This window comes from Ambystoma mexicanum, chromosome 3q (genome assembly GCF_040938575.1).
Source record: "Ambystoma mexicanum isolate Mex_15411 chromosome 3q, UKY_AmexF1_1, whole genome shotgun sequence".
Classification (NCBI taxonomy): Eukaryota; Metazoa; Chordata; class Amphibia; order Caudata; family Ambystomatidae; genus Ambystoma; species Ambystoma mexicanum.
In genome coordinates, this window is record NC_090926.1 from 23750065 (window position 1) to 23770856 (window position 20792).

General features: G+C 42.5%; 1 protein-coding gene across 1 annotated transcript in view; it reads left to right on the plus strand.

Annotated features, from left to right (window-relative positions):
* The window catches only part of FAM227A (family with sequence similarity 227 member A), a 450054-nt gene that overhangs the window by 330432 nt on the left and 98830 nt on the right, over positions 1-20792 (plus strand). The window contains exons 15-16 of the mRNA XM_069652969.1: positions 3752-3904; positions 4646-4718. Coding sequence (XP_069509070.1) covers positions 3752-3904; positions 4646-4718 — 226 coding nt within the window. The remainder of the gene's footprint in view (positions 1-3751; positions 3905-4645; positions 4719-20792) is intronic.

The following is a 20792-nucleotide window of genomic DNA, read 5'->3' on the forward strand; positions in this document are numbered from 1 at the left end:
GGACCTAAGTATTTGACCATTTGGGGAGCAAAATGCTCATTAGGAGTGCAAGATGAGTTGGCACTGTGAAGGATGCATGCTAATTCAATCTGAGGTGGGGGAGAAGTAGTCGAGAATAGAAGAGGTTGGGGAGGAGGTAGTGGGCAGAAGGAGGGTTGGGAGGGAGAGAAATGAGGCCTGCAAGAGTTTCACAGACATTAGAGATTTTAGAGGAAAAGGTTTGTGGGGGTGTTTACGAAGGTGGAGATTAGTTTTGTTTAGCTGCTCACATAGGCGTTCCTCAGGCCTAACGCAGCCAGAACCCAGTCTGGGTGTCTACCCACCAGACTGCCCACATCCAATTGATATCCTCAGCACCACACCTATCGCTAGGAAGCAGCTATCATCTGACAACCACACCAGCTGCACACATATCCGGTGCACCAACGCACCATATGACACTATCTCTCTCTACTGACCTGAACTACGGTTCCTGAGTGCGTTCAACCTACCAGCGCTTTGAGGTCATACCAATGATATATAAGGCGCTATATAAATGCCAAGTAACATAACATAGTATGGGGATTTAGAATGTTTGTTAGCTAGGAGTAGGGTAAGTGTCTGTAATTTGTGCCAGTGTCATAGGATAGAGCACATGTTTGTTTGGAGGGTCTGAATTCAAGGGTGATCTAAGGCTAAGGGGAATGGGACGGGAAGGTGTGAATGTGCAAGCAGAATAGTGTTGGTCAAATGGAGTCATAAGTGCATAGTTAAAGTCAGAGAAAGCATGGTCAACGGAAGAGGCATTAATAGGGAAAAGAGACAGGAGAGAGGTCCTCACATCATCAAGGGCAAGAGGGCAAGAGAGTACTGACTTTCCTCTTAGTCATTGAAAAGGGGAGATGAGTAGTAGAAGGTGGAGGGACCGAGATGTTAATGTGAACAATGGAGTGATCAGAAAGAGAGGGGCCAGTGGGTAGATCAGAGAAGGAGAGTCAATTAGAGAGAAAGATAAAGTCAAGAGATTTCCCACCTGCGTGGGTAGGCTGGTGCTGGAGGGAGTAGAGGGAGTGGTCATATAGGAGGGATTTAAGTTCAAGGCAGGGGGCTGCAGAGGGCGTGGAGAGGTTAAAGTCCATCAGCATGACAAAGGGGATATCGGTATGAAGTGACTCAAGGAGAAGGGCCAGATCATGGAAGAAGGAGTTAAGAGGACTAGGGGGTCGATAGAGAGCCAGATCATTGAGAGGAGTAGGAGGGAGTTGAAATCAGACAGGGCTAGTGGGGCAGTGTTGAGGACCTTATTGATGAGGAACCCCACATTGTCGCCCTTCCCAATACGTCAGGGAGAGTGGGAGAAGGTAGCCGAGTCAGTGAGGGCAGCTTCTAGTGTAGCCGAGTCATCAGGGATGATCCAGTTTTCTGTGACCACAAGAAGTGAAAGTTGAGGCTGATAGAGTCGAAGTAGTCAGTGATTGTGGAAGACATGTTCCAGAAGGGTTGCACATTCCAGAGGCGAAGTGAAAGAACAATAGAGGGTAGGGGAGATGAATGTTGAAGGGTACAAGAAAAGGCAGTTGAAGACAGTGAAGAAAGGGTGCCGCCCAAGAGAGAAAGGGTAAGTGAGGGAAATGGCAGGGGTGATGGTTGGCTGAGAAAAAGCAGGTGCCAGTTCTGCATTGGGCTAGAATGGGGCTGTAGGAAACCAAGAGACAGTTAACAAGCCCAAAACAGCAATGTTTCTTGGCCTGTGAGGTACAGAACCTCTGTTGTGAAAGGTTGGTTAATAGGTGGAGGGGCCCCCAAGCGTGGAAGGAGAGGTCAGGTAAAGGGTGAGCTTGGCTAAGTCCTGGCTTGCGCAGGGGTTCTGACCCTAGGCCCTAATAGGCGCTATCAGGGAGCAGTCCATTGCTGATTGTGACCCTTCACTGCAGATGCCCGGGCTGGACACCCAGGAGAGACTGAATAAGGGAGACAATGGGAGTCATTACGAGGTTGCCGGTAAGCCGCTGGTAGTACCGACGGCTTACCGGCAACCTCGGCTTACTGTTTCCACTGCCGGATATCCTGGTATTACCGGGATATTATGGGCAGTGGAGGAAAAGTTCCCATTCCCATGGAGTCCTATGGGAATGGGAACCACTGGGGCACTGGCACTGTTGTTAACGGTGCCGGTGCTTCAGGGAATAACTGGCTGGTAGGGGACTGAACTACCGGCAGGTCAGGCCTGCTGGTAGTTCACTGCCCTAATGGCAGACTCAGAGTATGCCGGTACATGTTTTTACTGGCACCTTATTTCCAGACCGGCATACTTCTAGTGACCCCCAATGTTTCAGTCACAATGCTCCAGGTGGCTTCCACACTTTCAGGCAGAGTCCTGGGTGTTGTAGGTCCAGGGAGCTCGGTTTTGCAGGCAGGACCCTCACATGGTGCACAGGGGACACTGGCACAAGCAGGATGTGGCCAAGAAAAAAAACGTTATTGAAAATGAACATCCAGACAGTGGCGTGTCCCTCTGAGAGGCAAGTACAGATGGCGTACGCACTTGCTGGGTGTTGTAGGCCTAAGGAGATTTTGCTTTCAGGTAGTACCCTCAGATGGTGCACAGGGTCCTCTGACAAAGAAGGATGTTTCTATGTATCTATGTTTCTGTCATCTGTGCCTCCAAACCAGAGAGGAACTCGAGGTTTCTCTTCCAAACTCACGAACTGGTGTCAGAGGGACCAGGCTCGGGAATCAATTTCAGGTGATGTCAAGGCTTGTAAGTCAAGGAAACCGCATTGTACACTTAGTGGAACCCTAAATGACTAACGTGGCCAGCCCTCCAGACCCCTCACCTTTATAGGGCAACACTTACCTGACCATAGAATGATCTAGAGAACTCTACTGCTAGGCCTTCTGGCACTCGTATCCCACCTCACGTGAAAACAATGGACCCACTTATTCCAGAGAAGTCTGTCTTTCATATCCACTTATGCTTGTGATGTAGACTGACAACTTCCAGGCTGCTGATGCCGACCGAGGGGCGTTAGACTGTCATCCCATGGCGACTTCTGGTCGCTTGTGAGCAGCCTTATTGTCCTTATGGTTTGAGCTGCCTCAGTCTGCTGTGCGAGGGCCTTTTTGTCTGTGGCCCAATTTCACTGGCTGGACAGCGACCTTTAGTCCAATTTGCAGAGCACAAGTCCATAGTTCAGATAAGTACTGGCCAAGCCAAATGGGACAGAGGAAACCTAAGGGGCGGGGCAAAATCAATTCATATCCATGACTATAAAGTCCACCTGCAAGAGAAGTGTCCCTTCATTTCCAGCTCATTTGTGCATTCATTTTTTATTGGCGTTCTTTTCCCACACTGGTCACAATGTTTGTTCCTGAAGGACTTCGCCTGAAGCCATTGAGTTTGTCATAGGCAGTCAAACCAAAATATCCTTTACTTATCTACCCTCCCCTAAGTTTTTCTCAGCAGTGCCTCCAACCCAGAGACTAAAAGCCAACCTGGCATGTGACTGACCCTATGCCTACCACCTCTGTACATCCATCTCTCCAGTTGCCCCATGCCAGACCATGCCTGACATGAGACAGACTCCTTCCTGGCCTTGCAGGTTTTTTTATAGCCACCAGAGAAATCTCTTGATTTACTTATTTCCTGTGCAAATTATTTTGCAGCTACCAATGCAAGCAGGAGCGGTTATGGAACAGACTGGGATATGTGGTTGGGAAGGGGAGTGTGGACGTGTCTTCACCCATGTTTTCCTTAACTTTTAAAGCCCACGTGTTCTGCAGAGACCTATGCAAGTGTGATCCACAAAAGCTTTAAGCACTTGTGGCAGACGGAGCGCATCATCCAAGCCCTGTACAGCAAGCGCTCTCGGGAGAGCGCCGCCTTCAGCCGTAGCCAGCTCAGCAAAAAGAGAGACTGCCTCAGGTAATGGAAGCAAGGCTGGACTCCATTCCACCCCTATTCCTAGTAGCACAGGTTTGAGTAAAGGGCTGGACCGAACTTTCAAGCATACTTTGATCTAAGAATCTACTAGATTTCCTAAGAAACCTGTACAGTTTTCCATAGACACATTGTTCAAAGGACTATCCTATTTAAGTCATCGATTTACGATCTTACTATTGGTGTTCAATAATAAAGGATATATGTGATCACTGCGACCACACATAATTGAGACGGCCGAAAATGTGATATTTTTATTATTTTATTTTTTATTAAACCCCCTTTACAGCACATAGATATGCGGGGGGAGACCCCCCTGAAGCCCCTCCATATTACTATAATATCCCATACCACCCAGACATATATATGTGGTGTAAAGGGGGTGTTTAAAAAAAAAGTCAGGCATTTCGGCTGTCGCAATTGTGATGGCGACATTTTCGTCCATTTCCATAATAACATACAGCGGTCAGGCCATTTTTTATGGAAATCGATCGACTTTCTACAGGGGCGTATACCAGTCAGTACAGACTGCTGCAGTTGGTTGCAATATAAATAAAAGTGATGCTAACATAGGAACACCAGTTACATTGTAACATCTTGTGCTGTTGGTTATGGCATTTATGAGAAGCACAAACATGAAATGATATGTTCATTCTCTTGAAGCCTGGATTTACACGTGTGAAGGAGGTGTAGCATAGTCCCTCACCGATCGTCTTTTCTCTCCAGGAAGGAGAAGCTCATCCTGTCGAACAAGAGTGAGATCAAACGAATCAGCCAGCTGTTGTTTCCTGTTTCCAAGGTGCGTGGTTTTGTTTAAGAGTTGCCATGCACAGTTTTGTAATGAGGCAGTTCTGCAATCACTGGACTAAAACGGGGCCATTATGTTATAATGAAGGCCTTGAGATGCAATTAGGTTTGCTTCTTTATCTTTATTTTTTCTTTGATCCTCATCGCCAGTTACATAATGAAGGCTCTGACACACAATTTAGCGCACTAGTAAAAGGAAGATATTCCGCTTCGCACAATGAATGTATGATATCAACCAACACCCCCGCCTTCTGTGGAAGACTTACGATTTTTCAATCCAAAATGTTTGAAATTTGAAAAATGTTCATTTTCTCTCGGCTAACATTTACTTGCCTCCATTGCGTGTCAATTCGAGAAAAAAACATCCCTTTTTCTGGTACAAAACCTTCTGCCTAACGATTCTCAAACAGTAGACGGTCTTTATGGCATCTGCGAGTGCAAGGTAGCTAAAGTAAGAAAGAAACTGATTCATCAGCTCTAGGCTTGTGCAAAGAAACATAAGGGCACACATTGTCCAGTGTGAGAAGCTGAAAGTGGCCTGGCAACAGTGGGGTTATTAATTATGTATGCCTGTGTGCATTCGGTAGACAAATTGATTCAGAACAAAAAGCAGAATGTGTGGATTATTGAAGAATCATGAACCATAAATATAGGCACATGAAATAGCATTGTTTCAGAGTGGGCCTATGTTTTATCTCTGGCTATTACATTTTGTATCTATCGTTTATGTGCACCCTGACGCCACATCCTCTACACACTCCAACAATTAAGTACTTTTGAATTGCTTCACAAATAAACACAACTCCATCTTGTTCTGGTTCATATTTCGTTTCGGCAGGCATCCTCAATCAATCTGAGAAACAGAGACATGCCGAACACCACAGAAGTGTTTCACTTTTAGTCCGATTACAGCACTTTCAGAGCTCAGTAATGAAAGCCACTCCACAAGGGGCTCAACCAGGGACGTCGTTTGGGGGTCACCCGTGGTCTCCCTTGCTAAACCTAAACCTTTTTTAAATGAAAGCTCCTAGGCTGTGGCCAGTGGTGTGTGGCTCTTTGGTTCTGGGGTGGCTGACTTTCTTGCTCAGGCCTCTTAAAAAAGAAACGGGTTATATTGGACCTCAGATAGGATGCTTTATTTAGGCCTTCAGGAAGATAATTGTTGTGGTTCCTTACTACACATGTTGTGGAACTGTACCAGAGTTTAAGGTATTTTGGAAAGAAGATTTGAATCGTAAGGAGTTGGTTGTAGATGGGAGCATTTCAAGATGCCCAAAATATGTAATATTATGGATGAGCGGTTGTAGTAAAGGAGCTATATTACGTGCACAAACGTGGTTAATCAGAGCACTGGTGGTTGCACAAAAACACATTTTAAAGGTGTGGAAGATGAGGAAAAGGCCTTAGGTTGAATCTTGGATAAATGACTTGGTGGTTTTGTCTACATTTGAGAAAGTGTTGTACAAATATAAAGATTGCATTGGTATGTACGAAGAATTGTGGCCAACCTTTAATGATCTATATGGATGATCTTTATTTTGTCAACCACTGGGCTTTAATTTGAGTGTGTGATGCTATATGACATTATTAATGGATTTATGTGTGGGGTGTTTTTTTATTTACCTATTTTTTCTCTTCCTTTTCTGCCATTTTCCCTTTTCTTTCTTGCTTTCTTTCTCCTTTGTTCTCTCTCCTTTTTATATGTATCTATTCAATATTTATTTCGTTTATTATGTTAATGTTTTTACTTTTTTACTGCAGGTGTTTTACTAGGTTCAACTTGTCATATAGTATAGTTGTATTAATTTCTTGAAACCTGCATTATATGAATTACCTGTTGTGATGTTATAACAATTTTCTTTATATATAAATAAAAATATTAACAAAAAAAGAAAGGGGGCTCCACAATAACACGTTGAGCAGTGACCCTAAATAGGAAAGAATAGGAATACCAAATAATTTGTTTTTCAGGAATTCTATACAATAATTGCTAGACTCATTAAAGGTTTAATTCAGGCACACTTCATGGGGTGAATAACTGATTTAATTTGTTCTTAAACACCTCAAATTTACAATGCAGACAAAAACTTCCAAAAAGAATTTAGAGTTGAATAAGCATGGATTTGAACTATGTATTTTGTTTTTGCAAGTTGCAGTTATAGCATGTTTTTTCTGCCGTTGTCTCGGTTATGATCATCACCAGACATTCCATCTCGGTGTCCTCGGTCACTTGACAGAATCCTTGTGCCTACAAACTTGTGTACAGTGTAGACATATTTGACCATAGCACTTAAAGTGGCCCTTGATTTCATTGTGCCACCATAAATGCTTTGTTGTAATGTGTCTATCTATCCTCTCCCCATGGCATGCTGTTCAGGATTTTTGTTTGCATCTATGAGTTAAAGAGTTCCCAGAGTAGGGTATGTCGTGCGAGTGCGCTGCTTTCCCTGCGCTACTCGAAATTCTTTAATACACAGTTATGAACCCTTCCAATGGTATGTGGGCAACTTTACACCAGACTTGCATATGAACTGGCCTGCTATTAAATCTCGGTTACCAGTTTAATGGTATGCACTATAGAGTGTAATTTGCTGTCTGACTTTGAGAACATTCAGACATGTAATTGCTCATTTTACTATAGCCGGTAAAATAGCTATAGCCGGTAAGATAGCTATGTGGGTGTAGCACTCGATGCTGCAATGTGTGTGTGATCTGCAGGTTGCAGGTTCGAATCCCGGCAAGACCAGCTCCGCCTTTCATTCTTCTGATGTTGATAAAGTAGTACCAACACAGGTAGGGTGATATTGTATGTATATTTGTTCTATATAAAGCGCGTAAGTTTAAGTGCAATATAATAACACATCATTATCATCTGGCTTTGGAAGTCTGCTTGCATTCACAGTAATCTGATAATATGGGCCTATACACACTGCCATTAACGATACATATGGTGATCCATGTTTGTATGAAATGTATATCACATTACAGTGATATCATAACCATATTTTTCATAGTTTACTTAGGAACAATTTTATGTGATGCCACTTCCTGTTTTGTCAAGGGTGAAAGGTCGTGTTCCATCCCTTGCCGAGATGTCACTTCGGGCTGGGGTCAAATGCTTGTTTGTCATAAAGTCTCTCTCTATCTGAGGCCTGCAGCAGATTCTGTAAACTACTTAGCGGCATGCTTAAGGAAAGATCTTTAAGGAAAATGCCACTTATCTAGAATTATTTCCCACGAATGCCTGCATGTTAAATGTCTGTAATGCATGCATCGCGATAACATCTGCAATGCGGCTAAATGTTCTCACTGTATGGCTGGGAGATAATGTGGTTAAAAACAGGTGGGGCCTTCCTTACAGACTCTTTTTCTTAAAAAGGCCAGTGCTACTCCATTGCAAGGAATAAGAGGCTTCCAAATTTAGGGAGAAGCAGATACTACATGAAGTGCGTTCTTCAGAGGGTGACCGTTCTAGTTTTACGAGTTGCAATTTCTTGTTTGATGTTTCGATTTTCATCATTTTGATACTAAGAGTAAAAGTGCCTGATTTACAAAAGCCTGTTATAGGGAGGACATGATCGATGGGTCTGAGAAGTCTATTAATGTGCAGGGGGCAAACTCAGGGAATGTAATGACTGAGGGGGGGCTGTCAAGGGGGAGGGGGAAGCGTGGAAGAGGCGTTGCTAGGGGGACTTAGGTGGCTATAGCTCTGGTCTTTTGGTTGTAGCCCCGGGTAGAATCTCAGGGGTTACAAACAAAAGGCTACCTAGCCCCGAGTCCCGACATAAGCGTAGCCCCGATCTTTCCAGACCTAGCAACATCCCTGAGCGTGAGTGAAATGATCCTTGGAATCTCTGATAAGTAGTAAAGAGTTCTTTATTAAGAGCATTGCTTTAACCCCACCGGATACATAAGTGGCTCCTTCACAACTGAAACAGAACTTGCATATTTGTGCTTGTATTCTAAGTTCTACATTCCATTAAATGCTACACTATAATAAAATGGTACACATCTCCCTTCTTTACCAACCAAATGAAACTCCTGCAAAAGGGATATAAAAGGAGCAAAAAGAAGAGAACATGATTATAACACTGGAAGGATAGAACTAGGTACAAAGACATACAAAAACATCACAGAAATCAGAGATGCATAATAATAAACTGTAAGGTAGTAGAATGGCCCATTCACTCTACATACTCTCTCAAATACGCAGGCTTCCAACAGAGCCGCAAAGGTCTTGTACCACTTTGCTTTGAATTGACCTCCTCTTTGTGGATACTAGAGTCCTGCACAACCACTTCCTTTCCTCCAACACCCTTCCTGTTAGGAATACTCTGTATACATGACTGTTTCGCACACACTTGCAAACTCTATTGACATTCCATACTCTTCCAACAGCTCTTAATGACTTCTATTGGCTCCAACCAACATATTCCCTTTTCAACCCTATTGTGTGGAGGTTTTATGCAAACCCAGTCACCTCTCTACACAGACCTTCCTCAGTGGCATTCCTAATATCAAAACAAATCTTATTGCATACCTACTTCTTACTAATATTACCTTTGATCGTATTCAAATCAATGTTTCTTACACATGTTCTCCCTAGCCATAGGGGATACACCGTGGTATTGGGCGCTCTCCCTCTCAGTATTTCAAAAGGTGATACACCAGTGGTGGCATAAGGAGTGAACCTATAAGCCACAACAGTGACTTCTGCCGCCTGCCTCCAATCTCGTCCTTATGTGATGGCTGACCTGATACTATATTAAACTTATCCACTATCCCATTGGATTCAGGGTGATCAATCAAACTGGTCTTATGTACTATCCCATTACCTTTCAAAAAACGTTTCCATCTCCTCAGAAATAAGTTGAACACCATTATCAGTAACGATCATGGAGGGATAGCCCTCCCTTTTGAAAATCACATCAAGAAAAGTGATCATTTCCTTGGTACTGACACTACTTACCCAAGCAATCTCTGCCCAATGAGAAAGCATGTCAACTAACACTATGCAGTATGTAAATAAACCTTGAGATTTGACTGGTCCTATCATATCTAAACCAACACGATCCCAAGGTAACAAAGGAATTGACATCAAAGTCATTGATTCTGTCCTTGCAGCACACCCCGTAGCCGCAGTCTCATACTCAGCATATTCTCGAATAATCCTCCCTCAATAACGGTTTTGTTTTGGACATCACTTGATGTCCTTCATGTGCCATATCCAAAATCTTAGACCTGACTACTAAAGGAGGAAACAATTTGTCACCCCTGAGAATCAAACCCTCTTTGATGAGTAGTTCATCAAAAACATGTATAATGGCATCAGAGATAACACCTCTCTTTATATCCTTAGTTTTCAAACCAGCTCCAAGTCTCTCTTTGACATTTATCATCTCAGCATCTGTTGACCCAGCTTCACACCACTCACTTTCCATCGCAACCTCTTGGTTGATACTCAATAATTGGTCCTCCTTATCCTCTTCATAATCTCCTTCATCTAGTAGCACATCTGCAAGCCTTCAAAGACAGTCAGCCGCCTTGTTTTTAACACCTGGAAGATACTCTTCCTCCCAATTGTATTCCTGTAGACTTGCAAACCATTTGCAAACACGGGGTGAAACTATATCTTAACTCTTTGACATAAGAATCTCCTTGAGGGGTTTGTGGTCTGATCTAACAGTAAACTTCACACCCCGAAAAAAGTCACAACATTTCTCAATTGCCCACTTGATGGCTAAATGCTCCTTTTCAATAGTGGAATAGTTCTTCTCAGCACTCCTCAAAACTCTCGAAGCAAATGAAACAGTGCACTCACCACTTTCACTCTTTTGCAATAGAACTGCACCTAAACCATGATTACTGGCATCTGTTGTTAGGACACTGTTTCCCTGGATCAAAATTCCTGAAAGTGGGAGCTTTTGCCAAAGCCAACTTTATTTCCTAAAATTCTTGCTCAAACTGTTCATTCCATATAAACTCATATAACCACACTGTAAATTTGAACCTTTTCACTGCTTCCTTTTTTTGTGCCTTATTGCTTACTGCTGGCACACACACTCATTCTTTTGCTATGGAAAGAGTGGGCAGTTTGCGCAGAGCTCGGGCATTCATCCGCTGCATAAGGCCGCTGGTTTGTCGGGCAACTATGTTTACACTGGTTGCCATGGTAACCAAGATGGCAGCACGCTACGCAACGTTATGTGCGTGGGTCCATACTTCCAATGTGCATGGGCGTGTGGCAATGGCTTGCACTGGAGAGCTCACGACTGGCCCTACAGAGTGATGGCAGCTCGTGTCTGTGCCCTCGATTCTCTGGATAAGTTTAAAGGTTTCATAGTTTGGTCAACTCAGCAGCGCTTCTCACATGGCATATGAGTGTGCAGTTTAATCTTCTGCAGGGAAAACGAAAGCCTCCGGGAGGCAGACTGAGGTCACCACTCATCACAACAGCAGTCTGGGTTCCGGATCACACAGCGGGTGCTCGGTGGGGTGCCCGCTCTGTACCTCATTGCCAGTGAAATGTTCCTTGGACTCTCTCTCTGGTAAGTAGTAAAGCGATCTTTATTAAGAGCATTGCTTTAACCCCACCTGATACATAAGTGGCTCCTTCACAACTGAAACAGAACTTGCATCTTTGTACTTGTATTTTAAGTTCTACATTCCATTAAATGCTCCACTATAAGAAACTGGTACAGTGAGGTCTTGGCCTTGGTAGGATCAAGGCGCGCCTTCTTTTTTTGGTTACTCGATGTTGTTTACATGCAGTCTGAGACTGACAGTTATAATTGTGCTCAGCTTTTCCTTTCCTTTATTAATCTTCTTTTTCTTTCTTTACTGGTGTCTTTTTTTATGCTTTTAAGGTTTTTGTTGCTTTCAGATTTTCTTGCGAACTAGCTCACATGACCACTTCACCTACACAGGAGGAAAGGCCCCCCTACATTTTCAGTGGGAACTTTCTTGATGGCAGGTGTATGTATAGGGACGTGGAATGTAGAAGGTTTTAATTCACCCATAAAGCATAAACCTGTGTTGCATAGACTATGTGAGCTAAATTTAGGAATGGGGTTTCTCCAAGAAACACACCTGGTCCTTTTGGAGGGGGAATAAGTGTTAGGGAGAGGTACATTGTGTATTAGATCCCTCCCTCAGTCCACAAAACCTTACCCCCTTTTCTGACCTCTCAAAGAAACCAACATGTAATGGTTAATAGAAGCTCTCTGGAATTGATCCGATTTTAATATCAAAATCTTTGATCCCCAATGTATCAGTCATTGAGATAGAATTTAAGTGTCTTTCAGACCACGCCTGTTTTCTCAAACGTTGCACAATGTAGCCCCATTATCTCCTACTCACAATGGAAATGGAATGATATTATCTTGAGGTATAGACATATAAGATTGCATATAGCCGAGGTGATTACGAAATCTTTTATCTACAATGAAATAGGCAAGCCTGACCTGGGAACTCTCTAGGGTGAACGGAAAGCAGTATTTAGGGGGGAAATAATGAATACAAGTGCAGGTTTCATAAAAGCCAAGGAAAAAGTGTATCAATAACTGGAATTGGTCGTGAGAGCTGGGTCTCAGCCACCTCTCAGAGCTTTGAGAATAGCTCATTTATACTAGCCCATTTACCCGACTGCTCTGCCCAAGCTTTATTTTATACTAAGCAATTTTATTATTCTAAAGGGGAAAAATCTAATAAGCGATTACCAACTACATTTGGGAAAATTGAAAGACATAACTATATAACATCTGTTAAGGATTCAATGGGACACTTATGTTTTGAGGAGGGGAGAAAGTTCAAATTATAGTGTCTTATTACAAAGGCCTACCTAGAGACTCTTTTTTAAAACCTTCAGATCAAAGAGAGTTCCTTGATTCAGGTAACATAGCAATGCCGTGATGGTGTTTCATTCTCCAGAGGAGGTTGAGCTAGCCATACGATCTCTACCAAGAAATAAAGATCTAAGTGATCATACTTGGTTGAGAATTTCACATTCAGCAACCGCAGTGTGAGCTGCTTCCTACACTGAGCTCCTTGGTTGTTTATAAGAGGGGGAATCTTATGTCCTGGAATCCTTAGAATATTCAATATTTCAACATAAAACTTGATGACATTTTTCTCTCTCTGAAGATTGGGATTTGGCTTAAGATTCAGCTCCCAATAATTTGAATGAGTTTATTGGAGATATGCTAATAACACTTTTTTAAAAAAACCATTGATGTGAGGTATGTGACTAGAACACATTGTTTTGATCCTCTGGTATCGACCCAAAAAAGGAAACAATAGCACACATACACTCTCTAGGAGGAGTGAAGATACAGGGAAGGAATTACCCTTCTTTGGTTGCCAAAATCAACAACGCTATAAGAACTGGCTTAAATAAACAGAATATGAAAATTAAAGATAGACAAATGATGTTAGGAATAATATATCAAAGACGTGACTTATTTAGATTTTTGGCAAATTCTAAATGGGGGTTTCTGCAACCAATCTTCAATGCGATGCAACCAAATAGGAGAGGATATCTGGCGTTATTTTTCACAATAATATTGAAAGCATCTTACCCAGTATTACCCAATTTGATTGAATATTATTGATCGAATGGTTCGATCAAATTGGGTAATGAATACCAAACATACCCCGCTCCCCATGTGTGGTATTTTTGGCCTTGGAAGGTTGCGGGGGTGTCCTTCGCTTCCTGAAGATTGTAGGCAGGAACGAAGAAAAAATAGAAAAGGGGACCCTGCAGCGTCGGATCCGACCCGTGTTAGAGGAACGGAACTGTCGCCACAGGGTCAGGAGAGGCCGCGGATGTGGAAAAGGTAAGTGGGGGCATGAGGGAGATCTATTGGGGGATTGGGTGGAAAAGAATTGGTGAGTTTGGCCGCAGTAAAATTGTATTTGCAGCAAAATTGACTACGGTCAATTCCGCTGCAAACAATTCTGCCACAGCAAACCAACCAAGATCTTCTTGCCTACCATCAGCTTCTGCTAGTGCAGATGTATCAGCCCCAAGATGGATGCACAAAGGTTTGAGACAGGTGATACGTTTTGGCACCATGCCTCTTCAACCTCTATGTGTCGGATTTGAGGTCTGCCTTTAAACAGCAGAGGTTTTTTCCTCCGTGCATTGGACAGTCACATATCCAGTACTTGGCGTATGCAGACAACATTCTTGTATTTAATTCTACTCTTATTGGGTTGCAGAGGGTACTTAATACGCTTCATAACTTCTTAAAAATGAATTAATTGAAAGTGATTTTTGCTGGGTCTAACATGATATGCTTTTCAGGGGGTAAAAAACGAATTTGCACCCGGGGAAGGGCGCTCAGCCAATCAGGTGGCTGGAACAGCAGGTGAGAATACACAATCCCTGCCCACTGTCCTAGCCACCTGAAGCCCGCTGCCGGGAGGTGCCTTTTTTTCTTCCTTTTTTCATTGCAGAGAGGCAACAGGTAGCATCTCCCTGTTGCCCCCCCCACCCCGTCCACTTCCCTGCGGGACCGTAGCATTGTGCTCCAGCTCCTCCCATTTGCCTGCCGCCACAGATATGGGAAAGGGACTTAGTCCCTGGTCCAAATGGCAGCAGCCATCTTTTTTTTCATTTTTCATTGGGAGATCGGCTGTACTAGCCGCGTGGATCTCCCGATGAAAAATTGTGAAAGCCATTCGAACCCCAGATGAACCCCGGGGTGCAAAACGTTTTCATGCCCTGCCAGTCAGGTGGAAAGGGCCTTTAACGGCCTACAGCCCGAGCTGAGGCCTGCCTTAGCTTGGGCTGGGGGGGTCATTAAAGGCCATGTCTGCCCTCCTGGTAGGGCATGAAAGCCATATTCATAACTTTTATTGGAACCTTGATGGGTCTAAGTTAAAGGTCATGGACCATTTTCGTTACCTTGGGTTTCAGATCTTTGATAAATGAAAAAACTCCCTACTATTTTCGCTGCTGAAAAAGAGGATTGTGTTATTTGCTGCCCAGATGAAGAGGATTAAGCACATTTTGTGTCACTTTTTCCTAAACCCCCTGGTTCGATTCTAAGGCAAAAGTTGTTCCCTGTATAGTCCATAGTTTGGAGTGTTGGCACTTGGATGATTGGGCAATTCTCACTTGATTGGAAGGAATCGTGTGGAGTAGAGTTCTGGCCCTTCCACAGTGTGTGCCTTTAGCTAGAATAAGGCATGACCTGTGTCTTTCTTCCTTGAGACCCTGGGTAAAATGGAATATGCTATCTTTATATTTTAACATTCTAGTATGTCACCATAACTCTATGATCGAAGTTCTCTCTGCTTGTCTTACTTCCAACGTTTGTGTGCATTTGAATGAATTTGTATTCAGGTGTGGGAACAGTCTGAGCGATTTAGGGTTATCTCTTGATACTTTTAAAGGTAATTGATTTAGGGATAAAGTGAAGTTATTTGAGGCTGATTGGATTAACACAAATGACTCTCTTTTGTTATCCAAGTTATATAAACTGCAACCTACACAAGTAAGGAAATTGAGTTTACTGCCCTATTTGGAACGTTTTCCCCGTCAGATATTTCGGGAGACTTTTCTGATATTTCGCATGAGCATTTTTCTTAATGGTGAAATCAGAGACATCCATATGGGGGTACCTGTAGAGGCTAAAAATTGCAGTTTCTGTAATACAACAGGACAGATAGAATCCTGGTATAATCTTTTAAAGGAGTGTGCGGGTACACTAAATCTTCGATTTCTGCACTTAAGCAAATTTGTCTCTGATGTTGGTTTTATTTTGTTTGAATATTTCCGGATTACAATACTTAATGGTTATTTTACTCTTATGGTTATTGCCGTCTGCAGGATTTTCCAAGAAATGGCAAATTGCATCACACCATGTAGTTAATTGTATTATGGGATGGACGTATTTTTTTTTATATAATGGATTGTATTATTGATGGTGTAATTTAACTATTTGTAATCCAGTGTGAAAGGTTTATTGTAAACCAAACAAAACCACTAATAAAAAAATAAAATAAAGCTCCTGGCCCTGACTGTTTCTCAAATTCATTCCATATCACCTATAGTAGTATACTAGCACCCCATCCTACCAAGTTATTTAACATATTTCTAAACTCTGGCTCAATAACGAACAAATGTTTGAATATAGGACAACCATTATGTTAAAACTGGTCAGGGACTGATCAGACCGTGTTTCTTACCGTAATGCAAAAGTGTTTGCCAAAATATTAGCTGCACGCTTAATTGGCATTCTCCAGTCTTTGCTGGCTCTACATCAAACCGGATCCATAAATACGAAGGACTACACATGATAATATTCTGAGAGTGATAGTGCCATTTACCTTGCAGGCACTGGATGGTAAGAAGGCATTTCACAGTAGTAATTCGAGCTATGAAAACGACGTTTTGGATTTGGTACAAATTATGTAAATGTTTAATTCTCAGAGCCCGCACACCAAGATCAGGGTAAATAATGTATTTACAAATCCATTAGAATAAGTAGCGGTATGTGGCAGGGTTGCCATCTATCCCCTTTGATTTTTGCTTAAGCAGTTAAACCTTAAGCTGATCAATCTGGGAAAATGCAGCAATCCGAGGAATAGATTGTTTGTGGATGCACCATATTTCAGCATTATATGCTGATGACCTATTACTTTTCTTGTGAAATGTTACTAACTCCTTACCAAGTGTAGCCTCAGTCTTAGAAAATGTTGGGAAAGCGTCAGGATGTACATTTATGGCAAAGAAATGGGAAAGAATATAACAATCACTGCAGTCGATTTCAAAATTGCAAGAATTGTTTCTGTTCAAATGGTATCTACAAATGTTGGAATACCTTATAATTACTCTGACTCCCTCTTTTGCTACAATATATAAGGCCTAAATCCTTAGTTTGTTTAAAGAATGTGAGGAAGACTTATAGCGTTGGGATTTACAGCAGATTTCGTGGCTAAACGAATAACGGCAGTCAAAAGGACCCCACTTCCTAGATTGTTGTACTCTTTCCATGCTCCCTCCTATTAAAATCCCCTTCTTAGTGATAAAGATGTTGCAGGAAAAGATTTTTGCATTTGTTTGGGCTAAGAAGAGATCTAGGATTCCTGGAAGATATTGTTCCAATCCACATTGTTGTGCGGCTAGGAGTACCTTCTATTAAAAGCTACCTCTGTTGCCCAAGTCAACCATATTTTTAGTTAGTCCTCTGGAGAAGCAATACAAGAGGTGGGGAGAATGTATAGGGGGGGTTTGACAATATTACGATTAGCTGACCTACTTTTTCTAATGAGGTGAGTTCTTCTGGTGATTTTCTTTTATTTGCAACTAAATGTACACTCATGTGCTGGGACGAACGCGTTCAGAGGTTGGGCCCGTCCACTGGACTGAGCCCCCTGATGCCTGTAATATGCAATATTACAAGCATCAGAGGAATGAATAAGAGATGCTTCGGAGTTTGGGAAGAAGGGGGTGGCTCAAGCTGGATCAGCTCTATTCACTCAGGCTCACATTAACCTTGGAGGGTTGGAAGTGAAAGGTTCTCCCTTCCTGAAATGGAATGATTTTGTTATGCACAGCCCATGCATTGGATCTCTAATAATAATAATTGGATATTTCTATCACCATAAAGATTTTTGAGTAAATAAATATCACCATCCGCCCTGCTGACAAAGGGGGGGGCCTTGGTTATAATGCACAGCGTAGAGTATGATCACAAATGTGACAGACAACGAAGTGATCCCACCATATACGCTAGACTTGATTCTTACCCTACCCTTAACATAATGTCTAACTTGGCGGATATCCTGAACAAGGCGCAAGATCTAGGATGGATCTACAATCATACCAAGAAACTTCTACAGAATAGCCATCCAAGGATACTTAATTTTGATGTACTTCCGAAAATACATAAACACCCCGCCTCTCCTCCGGGGAGACTTATGGTGGCAGGGATGGAGAGTGTACTTCAGCCTCTTGGCAAATACATTGATTATTTTCTGCAACTGCTAGTACAGAAGACCAGTACATATATTAAGGACACAACCCATTTTCTACAATACCTGAGTGGCACATCATATGTTCAAGGTTCCATCATGTTCACTATAAATGTGAAAAGTCTTTATGCAGCAATACCACATGACCTGTGCATGGAAGCCATTGAGTGGTTCTTTCTTAATGAAGATGATATCAGAGCCTACAAAGAATTTATCCTGACACTCTTACAATTTATCTCAGAAAATTCCTACTTTCAATTCGAGGACTGCTTTTATTTGCAAGTATCAGGAACATCAATGGGGGCCTCTGTGGCCAATACATATGCTTACTCTTTCATGCACACATTTGAAAAAGAGCACATTCTTGAACATGGATTATGGCGCAACTACATATCATTGTGAGTGTGGTACATCAATGACATTTCTGGACTCTGAAATGGATCACAAGAAAGCTTTGAAGGATTTTTCTCCCACATGAATATGATCGATCCCTCCATACAGTTTACGAGTGAATCCTCACAAGAATACATTCATTTCCTTGATGTAGGGATCAAGGTGCAGGAAGACAGATATATCACAAACATCTTCCGGAAAGAGACAGACAAGAATAATTTATTGCACAGACTCCGTTTCCATCAACCTAGCCTTATCAAAAACTTGCCATTCAGCCAGATGTTGTGTGTCAGGAGAATCGTCAGTGATCCCAATGAATACGCTAAAGAAGTCAGTAAAATGGGAGAGAAATTCTTAGCCCGCTGCTACAAAACAGAGGACATCAAAGCAGAAATTGAGCATCTTACCAATGTGAGACAGACAGATTTGTTAACCAAGACAAGGAAACAAGAAATTACACTCTTAACGTGTGATTCAAGGGTACAGCATTTGTTTCAAGATTTACCAACATTTGCATATCAGAGAATCACTAACCTCAGGGATCGATCATCTTGTCAAGACAAGACCAGAAAGGAAACAGCTAATGACAATACGGGCTGGTACTTTTCCATGCATGCATTGCAGCAATTGTGGATTTATGATGAAGGGTAACACTATCAATCACCCAAGAACAGGAGAGAAAATCAGAATTAACAGCTTTGCTACTTGTGACACTGTGAACTTCATCTACACCATCAAATGGCCATGTGGGATTTATTATGTTGGACGATCGAAACAACAAGGAAAACTGAGATGGAACTAACACAGATCCTGTATTAGAAACAACAATGTGAACTCAGCAGTAGCCCGACATTGGTTTGAAAAGAAACACAACATTTCTCAGATTTGCTTTCAAATAGTTGAAACAATTACAAAGTGTGATGCACATGAGAATTTGGCCATAAGGCTAGACCAAAGGGAGACCTTTTAGATTGAGCGACTTGATGCCATGGTGTCATGAGGGCGGGGGGCTGGAAGCTATGGTCCCGATGGAAGCACCATTAACTTACACATTACGGCATCTCCTGCGCCGTTCTAGTCGTTACGTTTCTGGAGCATTCATAACGAGGTTAGCCACGCCCCCTCAGTGCGTTGCAACAATCTTCGTTTCCTCGCTCCACTGAAGCCTCGTACTTCAGTCCTCCTAGCGTTTTTCCAGCCTTGGAATCGTCCCCGCCTCCTGTATTTTTTCTTCCTACCTTGTCCTCCTGACTCCAGTTCCTTTCGGTCTTACTATTTCGCTGTGTGATCTTTCGTTTTTATTTCAGACTTGCGTTTGGTCTATCTCTATACTTTTCTTTGCTACCGGCAATTCTCTGCCATATTTACCGCCTTTACCGTTCCCTTTTCTTTTCCCCCTGCTCTTTCTCCTTTGCTTAAGTGTTTCACGATATTCGTTATTCACACTTACCTCTAAGGCTCCGGTTTCATAACGGCTCGGTGAGTTTCTTTTCATTTCATAAAATTGGTAGTATCCTTTCTCTGGGTACGTTTTTCTTCCTTCATTTCTTTCCTCCATCTTTGTTTACTTGTGTTCCACTTATTCGCCCTCCTGAAGCCCTTCTTCCTTTGGCTTCCTTGTCACTGGCTTGCCTTCCATCTGAATCCCAGGTGGTTTGTGAAATCTTCAGCTCCTGTTTCTACAGACTACATACTTGGAATTCTCCTGCCAGCCTCTACTTCAGAACATCCACGGAGATCTTCGGCTCTGCCTTTGTTTATGTACTGTTAGCTGGAATCTCAAAACCAAGACTTCAGACACTCCTCCTCCTTCAGTTTCGGAATTGAATACAACTGGGGTTTTTTATGCCACTGGCTTTTTCCCCCATATTGGGCTGTAGAGGGAGGGTGCCATAATTTTTGCAGTCTGTTTCTTAAGGCAACCATTGTGGCGCATTCCCGAAAAAGACCCTATCTCTTCTCAAAAAAAGGATATTCCGAAGAAACAACAGAACTACCCGGATCGGAATTATCCTCCAGTGAATCAGACACCGAGATACAGGTGAGCTCCACTCCTGACACATGGCCCCTGGTGGCATGAATGAAGAGATCAACTTTGTGTTTTATATAATATTGTAACTGATCTCAACTGTACTATTTTGCCATGTGAGTGCTTTTGCTTGATATTCCTTAGATTATCTCTTGTGATCATAGGCCACATCAGTATATAGGTCTTGCCTCCCTTATTATTTCTAAATCATATTATGGAAATGTAGCACCAGTGCACCGCTACATTGCGGGTAGCTTTAATTTAATTTGTGATTAAAGGCTCTTTGACTTAGAATGACCTTACCCATGTTCTAACCATGGGCTCCTTAGGTTAATAGCATGCAGTTGTTTTACCTGTGCGTTCTGTTTACAGGATGCATGGGACGCGAGGCAGACGTGACGTCATCGCGCACGCATACTCATGACGCCACAGCGCCGCTAGACAATGACCACAGGTAAAAAAAGGAAGATGCTGCTCGCCACTCGAGCTCTCCCCTACCTGCTGCTCTCAACCGGGACCCATAGATTTTTGTTAGATTTTTGTTAAGTTTTGAGTTATATCTCAGATCTTTTTCGCAATAGAATACAGCTATTTTTTCAAACTATCATTGTATCTGTTTATCGACAGGTAAACAAGTGTAACTCCAGTGTCTTTCACTGACGA